This window comes from Myotis lucifugus, unplaced genomic scaffold (genome assembly GCF_000147115.1).
Source record: "Myotis lucifugus unplaced genomic scaffold, Myoluc2.0 scaffold_131, whole genome shotgun sequence".
NCBI classification, from domain to species: domain Eukaryota; kingdom Metazoa; phylum Chordata; class Mammalia; order Chiroptera; family Vespertilionidae; genus Myotis; species Myotis lucifugus.
In genome coordinates, this window is record NW_005871179.1 from 1,755,718 (window position 1) to 1,766,959 (window position 11,242).

At 50.4% G+C, this 11,242-nt stretch overlaps 1 protein-coding gene across 1 annotated transcript in view; it reads right to left on the bottom strand.

The window, feature by feature from the left end:
- Positions 1-11,242, bottom strand: part of CUNH1orf94 (chromosome unknown C1orf94 homolog) — a 37,444-nt gene that overhangs the window by 1,112 nt on the left and 25,090 nt on the right. Inside the window, exons 5-6 of the mRNA XM_023758445.1 lie at positions 8,367-8,444; positions 4,746-4,942 (exon numbers count right to left, since the gene is read on the bottom strand). Of these exons, the coding sequence (XP_023614213.1) occupies positions 4,746-4,942; positions 8,367-8,444 (275 nt within the window). The remainder of the gene's footprint in view (positions 1-4,745; positions 4,943-8,366; positions 8,445-11,242) is intronic.

An 11,242-nucleotide genomic window follows, 5' to 3' on the forward strand; every position in this document is an offset into this window, starting at 1 on the left:
TCAGTCACTTTCAGCGGTAGATGCATATACAGAGATGTGCACATCATGCACTGTGCATGAATTGACAAACGACAAAGGCGGGGCAGGGGGAGCAATGGGAATAAACCACATTAATTTGTAATGCCTCAGCTTCTATCAGTATCTGTTGCTTGCCAAGTGTCCCTGGACAACTAGGCTTCAGATTTGGTTTAATTCCCTTCTCATTAAAATAGATTCCATGAGAGCAGGGACATTATCTGGACTGGCCACCATTTTACACCCAGTGCCCAGCCTGGGGCCTGGCACAGGGCAGGTGCCTGATAAGCAATTAATGCTGGCAGTAACCACACCTCTTTTTCTCTCTTTCAAAAATCAGATTGGAATATAAATGATTGACAGTGATGTTACTATAGAGATACCCTGGATTCTACTCTGATTTATAAAACAAAAGCCGTAACCAATATTTCATATTTAATAACTCCCAGTAACAAATTACTCAGGGCACACCTCACATCTTATCACCACACCTTATGCATCTAGGCCAGGGGTGGGCAAAGTTTTTGACTCGAGGGCCACAATGGGTTCTTAAACTGGACCGGAGGGCCGGAACAAAAGCATGGATGGAGTGTTTGTGTGAACTAATATAAATTCAAAGTAAACATCATTACATAAAAGGGTACGGTCTTTTTTTTTTTAGTTTTATTCATTTCAAACGGGCCGGATCCTGCCCGCGGGCCATAGTTTGCCCATGGCTGATCTAGGCCCTTCTCATGTTGAGATCTTCTGATCAGATCAACTGCCAAGGGTATGGACTAGACAGGAAGGCCCAGGAAGAGAGGCAGTCCACGTGGAGAGGTGGCCCACGTGGAGAGGTGGCCCATGTGGAGAGCTATCAAGGAATGCTTCCTGGAGGAAGAAGGCAGGCTTGAGCTGCCTCTTGAGCATGCTGACCTGTCCTGGTTTGCCTGGGATAGTTTCTATGCTGCTATTTCCAGTAAATTATTATTTATGCTCCTTTTAACTCAATATTGTTGTTTGAAAGGTAAGTTGTATGGCTATTTAATAATTTGCATTATGCTCCTTCCTCTCCCACTTCGTATGGTTATTCTCTTGGTTCTCTCCTTTGCTCCTGACCCAGAGGGAGCGCTGACCCTCCTTGTCTCCGAGACTAAACTCTCCACCTGGATCCTGGATCCTTTCCCGCCCAGAGCAGCCTCTCCTAGACCTTGTTCCATCCGGGACCACGGGTAGCCACCCAACCCGACACCACTGCTGTGCTCAGCGCTCCCTTCTAAAGTGCTTGGGATTTGTTTTCATCTCCCTGTGACCCCTCCTTCTCTGCTCCAGGAAACAATTTCTTCACTTGGCTTCCTGCACTCCACACTCTCCTCCGTATCTTCTTCCACCTCATGCAGCCCCGCCTTAGACCCTTTGCTGGTTCCTCCACATCTCCGCAACCGCTCCACAGGCTGGAGGCCCAGGGCTCTGTCCTTGGGCCTCCTCTCTTCTCTATGTACATGCACTCCCTGGGCAATCTCATCCCATCCCAAGCCTTTAAATATCATCTATATGCTAATGACTCCCAGGTTTCTGTGACCAGCCCCAACCCCTGCCCTGAGCCCCAGACTCACATACCGCCATCTGCCTCTCGTGCTCCACTCACATCTCAGATTTTACATATCCCAAACCAAACTCTTAATCAACAGATCTTCACTGTAGCCTTCTTGGACTTGGCTTTTTGGCATCGCCACTTACCCACTCACTCAAGTATAAATGGAATCATGCTCAATTCCTCTCTCCCTCATCCCACAGCCAACCATCACTAAGTCCTTCCACCGAGACAATAAACACTCCAGAGCTTTCAGACTCCTGCCTCACTGTTACTGCCTTAGTCCCCGCCACCAGCACCTCTGCCTCAGACGGCACAAAAGCTCCTCTCCTGCACCCCTGCGAGGCTCTGACCCCACAGCCCATGCTCATACCTCAGCCCACGTCACCTTCTCTAGATAGAAAACTAGACCATGTCCTCACCAGTTTGAAAGGCATTTTAGTGGCTTCCCACTGTTCTCAAAAACCCTCCGTACCATGCCTACAGGTCCTACCTAGTCTGGCCCTGGCTACTCCTCTGATTTCAATTCCGCCCACTCACTCTCTCCCACTCATTGTGTGCCAGCTACAGTTCCCCTGTGGGGCTTCTGCGCTTTCTCTGCTTTCTGCCCAGACTGCTCATCGCCCACATACATGCCTGGTTCATTCTCTCACTTCATTTAGATCTCAGCTCAGGAGACTTCCCTCCATTCCCTCTCCCCTCACCCCCAGCACCTGGCCTGTGTGCTGCTTGTTTATTTCCTTGCTGCCGATTTCTCCCCTTGGAATGAGACAAGGAAAACGTTGTCTTCTTCACTCCAATAACCAGTGCCTAGGACAGTGCTAGACACATAAAAGACACTCAAGAAATATTTTTTGAATGAACAAATGGTTCCTTCTGGGGACGTAGTCCTACACGCTTTGCTTCACTTTTCCGCCCTCACTCTCCAGATCTTCCCTGCCCAGAGCAGCCTCCATTCCACCCTGCTGACTGCCACCACTCCTGCCACTCTGCACCTTTGCCCACGGTATGTCCACCTGGCACCAGGCTTCCTCCCACTTCTAAGACTGTTTCTTCCTAAGTCTCCTGCTCACTCCTTTCCCTCTCCCAGCCCCTATAGACAGCCAGCAACTGGATCTAAACCAGTGATGGCAAACTTTTTGAGCTCGGTGTGTCAGCATTTTGAAAAACCCTAACTTAACTCTGGTGCCGTGTCACATATAGAAATTTTTTGATATTTGCAACCATAGTAAAACAAAGACTTATATTTTTGATATTTATTTTATATATTTAAATGCCATTTAACAAAGAAAAATCAACCAAAAAAATGAGTTCGTGTGTCACCTCTGACACGCGTGTCATAGGTTCGCCATCACTGGTCTCAACCCTCTACTCTTACTGCTCCCGATAGTGCTGACTGATGAGACCTCAATATCACGCTCCCTCCCAAGCACATACAGCCAGTTTTACAGTGAGTCTCTCTTCCCTTGAGCCCAGAGTCACAGTGTGGAATATGGGAAGTCTGCTGGCCTGCCGGTAGTCTGTCCTGATCCCTCTGCCTTCTCATCTACTCTCACCTCCAGGGAGGCGAGAACCTCCCATACAAACGCCTACAGTCACCTCCAGACACGCCCCCTCTCTCCTCCTGTTTCTCTGCCCTCCAGCCCATCTATTGATTCTGATATGCACCAATCTGCATTAGATGCCCAGGTCTAGCAGCTAGGAGCCGTTAGGAATGCAGTCCCAGCCTCCTTTTTCCAATCCGATTTTCCACCTTTTTCAGGGATGAATCTAATCATTCAACCAGACGCCTTCATTGCCCAGGCCTCAAGCTTGCTACGCACCTTGGAATCCAGGGCCTCACTTCTCCCGCCTGGAATGCCCTCCAATCACTGCTCACTGTCCACCCAGCAAAGATCCTGCCTCATCCTCGGGCCACTTTGGTGGTCTTCACTATGTCACGGCTCTAACATCACTGTGCCTACAGCTCACTCACTCTCAGCTCTCGGAAGGGGGGACCTACAAGAAAAAGGAAGAAAAATGGGGAGCAAAGGAGGGAAGGAGGGAGGGAGGGAGGGAGGAAGGGAGGAAGGGAGGGAGGAAGGGAGGCCTACAAGAAAAAGGAAGAAAAATGGGGAGCAAAGGAGGGAAGGTGCGAGGGAGGGAGGGAGGGAAGATGAAAGAAAAACAGAAAAACAGGGCTGTGGGGTTTGGGTTAAAATAACACTATCGATTACCCTTTTGGACATTTCCAGGCACCCTTGGAAATTAAATGATCTGAGAATTCCAACAGTTACAAAATGTGTTTACCTTTGTTTCACACAGCTTTTCCCAAACACATCTGACTACAGAAACCTCTTTCTAGCATTTATGAGACACTTGGGGAAGCGCTGATTTGAAAGGATGAGAGTTTGGGGACACACGTCAACACTACAGTTTGGCCCTAGTTCTATAAACCGAGCCCCTCAAACTGGGCACAGGCTTCCCAGGGTGTGCTGGGGAGACTCAGAATCGCAGGAGCCCTCTGCTCGCCTCTCAGGACGTCCCTATCAGCTGAAGATTTGCTGAGTGGGAGTGAGCGACTCCATATTATTACACTAAAACAACAAACAGAAATGTATGACCTAACCAGCATGGAAAATTGGTGTGGAATTTTCGGCCAACAGGTCGAGTTTGTGTTGGCTGTTTGCTAAGCCCCTCTCCTCTGCTGTCCGGGGCACTTCGGTGGGAAGGCGTGAGCAGCCCCTGATAAGCCATGGGAGATCCTTCGCAGGGCCTGCTGCGAAGTCAATGGGATGTTCTGGAGATTAGCCTGGCGAGGAGCTCAGAGGGCAGTGAGTGGGGGAGAGCTGTAAGAGGATTACCTGGCCACGTCCTGCTGTAAACCAAGCAAACTGGTAAAGGCAACGGCGCCAGGTCCACCACCCGCCACCTGCTGTGCTGGATGCCACCACTATGGGCTGTGCTGGATGCCACCAAATGAAGTGGCCAACAGAGGGGCCCGCCAGGCCCCAGACCCTGCTCGCCTCCACAGCAGGTCCTTCCAGGATCCACAGGGCATCCAGATCGAGGGCGTCCCCCAGGCAGTGAGGCCCCGTGTACTGTGTACTCTTCTCCCCTGTCCAGCAGTTTTCTATCTAGTGATAAGCTAGACGTCCAGTGCAGGCCAAGGACTCACCCATACGGCTGGGGGAAGAGGAACTGCGGCCCATCTCCTGCCATGGGGGAAGGGTCTCGAGGGTTGGTGGACAGCTTTGGAGGTGTCCTCTGAGGGTACGGGTAGTTGGGCTGGACGAAGGGGATGTAGCTCAGCAGAGGGGTGTAGGAGGAGCGAAAAATCTGCTGTCCCATTTGCACTGGGTTGTACGGTGTCACCTGCAGGTCAGAGAGGAGAGAGGGGTGAGGTCCAGCAGAGCCCACCACTTCCAAACATCACTCCCCCAACCCTAACCCTAACCCCAGCCCTATCGCTCGACCCTGTGCCTCTCAGGCAACATGTTGGAATGATGAAAGCACAGGGCTCAACTTCTGTACATGAGCTTGGCAAGTGACTGCATTTAGCTGAGCCTCAGTTTCCTCATCTGTAAAATGGGCAAACACTATCTCCTTTGTATGGGGATTGAGTCAGCTGATGTAAGTAAAGAGTCTGAGACATACTAAGTAGCAAATAAACATTTCCATTCTCTTCCCTACATCCCCTTTTCCCTCTGTCAATAACCATCCTCAAAGCCCCTTACTCCTCTTTAAGTCTTCAACTATCTAAAAAAAAAGCTGTTGAGATTGAAACATCCTTGGCTTCTAGCTCAGGCTCTCAACAGGGTCCAAGTATAAGACAGCCTTGCCCAGTGGGAACTCCTGTGCTGGGTGCTAGAAAGGCTCTATATCCACACTGCCCAGTACAGCAGCCGCCAGCTATTTGTGCCTACTGAGTACTTGACATGTGACATGTGAATAAGAACCTGAGTTTTCATTTTATTTAATTTTAATTGATTTACATATAAGTAGCCACACGTTTCTGTATTGGACAGTGTGAGTCAGGAGAAAGGGCCAAAAAGGGCAATGGAATTCAGCCTAGTTAGACCCTAGAGAAAAAAAGCTCAGTGGGGTTTTGGAGACCACCTGGATCATACTCCCACCAAAAATGGAGCTCCTACAATGATGCCCCTGGCAAGGCAGGAACCCCATCTGTCTTATTTCCTAATATAGTTTCAGTCCAAAGATAGTGCCTGGCACATAGTAGCTGCTCGATAAACATCTGTTGAGTGAATGCAAGAAGGAAAGAGAGAGGAAGTGAAAGGAGGAAAGAAGAGACCACTAAGTGTCTGCTTGGATACCTAGAATGCCATGGAGCTCATGACATCCTGAGCGCTGCACTCCACCACTGACAGCTCCAAATGTCAGGGAACCCTCGCTCCCCTGCGAGAGCTGTGTCCACCCTCCCTGAGTGCTGAGGCAAGCTGCAGCAAAACTGGGGGAGCTGCCGGACCTCCACTTCAATAGCAAGAGCCTGGGGTCCAGGCTGCTCAGGGATTCAGCTTGCAGACAGCCCTCTCTCACCCTCTCTCACCCTGCACAGCCTCATCTAATGCACCGTTCACAGAGGCTGGCTCCTATTGAGAGCTTAGGGCACGCCCTGGATTCTCTCATTTAAACCCCAACAAGCCTGTGAGGTAGGACCACTAGTATTCCCATTGTAGAGACAAGGAAACTGGGTTCAGAGAAGTTAAGCCACTTGCTTAGTGTTTCGTACCTCGGTGCTTGCCCCTCTGGAGCCCTGAGCCCTTCCCACACCCTCCCCATATTTCCCCCAGTGGATGTATAGGATCTGGTGAAGCTGGACATAGGCACCAAAACCCCAAGATGATGAGCTAAAGGTCAGAATGATTTGAGAGCTTTCCGAGAGAACCCAAGAAGGCACCTCCCAGGTCAGTGTGGCAGATAATATCCCTGGTTTCCTTAGTAGGGGGAGAAGGTGGACCTGGGAGGAGACAGACATGAGAGATAAGCTTTATTCAAAAGTGTGCCCCTAACTACATGTAACTGATAAAAGCCACAAAGCAGAGCTGTGTATACTGCTCTGGAGCCATCTGCATGACAGACTCCTTGCTGACCAAAGCGGTGATAGAATAGTGTGCCCAGAAGGCCACGTTTTTACAAAGACGTTTGTATCAGTAGACATCACTGGGAAAATACCCAAGAAACCAGTATCAGTGATTGCCTCTAATGTCATGTTCTTGTATTACTTTCTCAAATATATGCATTTACATAACTTTGTCTAGAAATATTCTCTTTGGAACCAGGTGGATGGTATCAGTGCCTATGGGGTGGACGTGACGTGGCTGAGATTCTGTGAACCAGACTGCCTCTCATCTCTGCATCTCAAGATACAAAGCTCCCACTGATGAAAAAGCAGCAGTCCTGGTCCATGGATAAGATAACCTATACCTGTGTCCCTTCTCTACCCTCTGGAACATTCAACATACTTCAGGTCAGAGCTGCAGTTTGCAGAAAAAGGGTGGGGCTCCCTGGGGAGAGAGGAGAGGCCGAGGAGTCTGTGAGTTGAGTGTGGAGCTTGTCTACCTGTGTGTGAGGGTGCAAGGCCAGCCCGAGCATGCAGCAGGTTCCAAGCTCCTTTCCTCACACCCCCACCCCCATCCCCACCCCAAGACACTCAACATCTCTGGGCATGCTGCTTTGTGTTTGGTGCACACACAGCTCGGTGGCACGTACATAACTCTATCTTTGTGTCTCTGTGTTTGTATTTTTGTCTCTGCTGCTTTATTTTGATACTGTATTTCTCTATATGTATGTATAAGAGGCAGTAAACCACCATGATTGGGATCACAGACCTTGAAGCCAGGCTGCCCAAGGTCAAACCCCAATTCTGCCATTGTGGTACTGCCAAGCAGATATTCACCCCAAACTTCCCATGGGAGTAGGGGGTGACAGACTTAGCAGAAAAAAGCACAGGGCATCCAGTTAAAGTCAAATTGCATATCATTTAATCTCAAATGGATTAATTAACAGCAAATAATATTTTAGTATAAGTATGGGCCATGCAATATTTGGGACATACTTATACCAAAACTTTATTCACTGCTTATCTAAGATTTGAATTTAACTGGGTGTCTTATATTTCAACTGACAAACCGCCAGGGGCGGTTTGTGAAAGCCATGTGATTTGCTTTGGCCAATGAAGGGCAGGCACATGTTACCACATACCAGCTCTGAGCTGAGGCCCCAGGGATATGGGGTGTCACCCATTGTGGCAGGAGCAGAAGCTACTACATCGTCAGCACACACCCAAAGGAGAACACACGGAACAGGCTTGAACCGAATCCCAGCCCAGCTCAGCCAATCCACAGACCATGAGTGAAAAGTATTTACTGTTGAAAGTCTATGAGATATTGAGGTCTTCTTTTTTATTACTATTATTATTATTTTTTTTTTTTTTGCCAAAGCAAAAGCTAACTTATACACCAACTTTATAACCTTGAGCAAATTATTTAATCTCTCTGTGCCTTAGTTTCCTCATCTCTAACCTACCTTACAAGGTGGTAGTGAAGGTTAAATTAGTTAATCCAGGTGAAGACCTGAGACAAGGGCCTGGCACACAGCAAGGGCCCTGTAAGTGCCAGCTGTCATTACCACCTGGGGACGCCTGTTTGTTTCCATCTGCATGCTGGTATCTGTGTGTACTCTGGTCCAAGGGTGGCCCCAAAACTATGGCTGGTGACCAGGCTTTTGGCCTGAAGGCCTTTGTGGAGCTGGGACAAAGTTGAGGAGGTCATTTACTCACCTGTCGGGGATAACATCCCAGCTGGGGGTGCAGGGCCTGCTGATAGGGCATCCTGGCTGCCCGCTGTGGGTACAGGCCCTGGGGAGAAAAGGAGAGGCTCAGTACTGTGGGGTCAAGGGCTCCCAGTCAAAGGGCAGCCACTCAACTCAGTTTCCATGCCACCGCCCTGTAGGCCAGAACCACTAGTTGCCAGGTCCAGCTGGCATCAGGCCAGGCATGCACAATTCACACCACACAGGAAGCATGTTCCGCAGGATTCACTGCTTTCTTGGTGAGTATTTAAGGAGAGAGCTTCAGGAGCCTGACTGCCTCTTAAATCCCAGATCTGCCTGTGTGACCTTGGGCCAGTCACTTCACCTCCCTGAGCCTCTTTTCCCTTGTTTATAAAAGTACTAGAGGCCCGATGCACAAAAATTGTGCACAGGGGTTTGGGGGTGGGGGAGGGGGAGGTCCCTCAGCCCAGTCTGCACCCTCTCCAATCTGGGACCCCTTGGGGGATGTCCAACTGCCTCTCGCAATCCGGGACCGCTGGCTCCTAACCGCTCACCTATCTGCCTGCCTGATTGCCCCTAACCCTTCTGCCTGCCTACCTGATCGCCCCTAACTGCTTCCCTGCTGGCCTGATGGCCCCTAACCACCTCTGCCTCACCCACACCTGGGACCCAGGATTCCCTCCTCTGGCTGGTTGCAGGCACCCAGGACCTGGGCCAGCTTCTCTGGGGCCAGCCACAGCCACTGGGAACCGTGGGAGGGTGGCTTCGCTTGGGCCACAACCACAGGGAACTGTGGGTGGGTGGCTTTGCTCGGGCTGCAGCCGCAGGCACTGGCACCCGGGACCACGGGGCAGGTGGCTTGTCTCTCTCCCGGGCCACAGCCTGGCTGGTCCCCATTCCTCTCTCGCGAGCTCATTTGTGCCTAGCTGGTCCCCATTCCTCTTTCCCCAGTGTTGAGTGTCTGAGCCGAGCCATTACGGCGTGAAGGCATGAGGGTGTGATGACCATTTGCATATTAGCTCTTTATTATATAGGATGTGTGTCCAAGACTGTAAAGCCTGGGAAGGTAGCCACATTCTCTTTGTTGCTGTCTACACTCCTTTTCTAAGTTACTTTCCCCAACCCCATTCCTGCCCCAAGACATGAGGTATCCATGTACATGTGTGTGTGCGCGTCAGTTTGCACCTGATTATTTAAGCACATCTGCACGTGTGCTTCCTTTTGTGTCACAGTTGTGTGTTTCCATGTACAAATGTGCCACTGTGAACCCAAGTGTGTTAGTTTGGGTCTCTGCTGCTGTCTATATGCCCACCAAACCTGTCTCTGGACCTTATGATGAGGACTGGTGTGACGAAGAATGAGTCAATGCATTCAAAGGGCTTAGAACAGTGCCAAGCACTCAGTAAGGAATATGCATATGTTAGGTATTTTTTAGTATCTCTCACTGTACACGCCTCCCCCCACATACACACACACACACGCACACGCACACGCACACTCACAACAGAACAGCTGCTGTGGATGGGGCAGCCCAGGACCCCTTGAGTCTCAGACTGCCTCTCCTTGCCAATCCAGAGTCCCCTCCTAAGATTCAGCTCAATACTCAAAGCATCCCTAGACTAGGATCTTTCCAGAAGATTCTTCACTCTGGATGCTGCCTCAATTCTGGGCTCACCTTGTGCCAATGATCAACGTGTTGGTGGCTGACTCAGAGCCATGGGGTCCTGATATGGGGCCTGGGGGAAAGTCTCCCAACTCTCCTAGAGCCCCTCTCCCAGGCCCCTGAAAGCACACGTACTCTCGCAGCCCCTCCTTGCTCTCTGCTCCTGTGCACCAGACACTTGACCACGGTGGAGCCCCTCCCACTTCCACCAACCCCTTCACCTGAAACCAGTGTGCCTGCTCCTTTTTACTCCAAGCCTCGTGGCCTAGGGCAGCCCCACTCACCACCGTGACCACAGCCTGGTCCCTGCACTCTGGCCATGGCCTGAACCTGGACAGAGAGGGAGATGGATGGGGCTGCCCTGCCTCTTCCCAGCCCTCAGTGAGCTCCACGTCCAGAGTTTCCATATAGCTCCTCTGTTTCACTCCCTCCTACATCCCCTCCACCCCATTAGCACTCAGCTCTGCTCTGCACAGCCAATGCCCCCAGGCTGCCATCCTCCCCAGGCCAGCGGAGAGAGGCTACCCCTCAGATCTGTGCAAGACAAACAGCTGCCCATCCCTGCTCTGTCCTCTAAAAGCAACCCTATATGACTGGGAAGACATTTCTAGCTGTTTGACTTGCAATTCTGTAAAATCACAAGCAAGGGTAAATAAACACGCATTCTTCTTTGCTTGGGGCCATGGCCTCTCCCAGTGCAGCCTCCCTCCTTAACTGGGAGCAGAGTTCCTTCATGCCAAGCAGCCCAGGAACCTCTGGAGCTCCTGGTACTGGGGACTTAGTCTTCCAGGCTTGCCTTCCTCCACAGCGGAGCTTGGAATTAGTTGGATCTGGGACCTCACCTTTACTCCTTTGCCAAGCAGGAAAAGAGAGTGGAATAAATTGTTTCCCCTTTTCTCCTCTGTGTCTCCAGGTCTGCGGAGCTCACTGACCTGTTTTCTAGGGAGATCAGAGCTGAATAATAATAAAAACCAACACCTGTATCATACTTTAGGTTTTACCAAGCTCTTTCCCATCCATGGACTCAATTAACCTTACAACCGGATCAAATGGCTGCTGCTGCTGCTGTAATTATAATGAAACCAGGGCTCAGAGCATTTGCCTAACTTGCCCAAGGCCACACAGTTTGGAAGCAGCAGGATTCCTTTTAACGTCTGCTGATTGCAAACCTGACTTATTGTATTATCCCAGGCCCCTTGATGATGAGAAGTAAATATGCT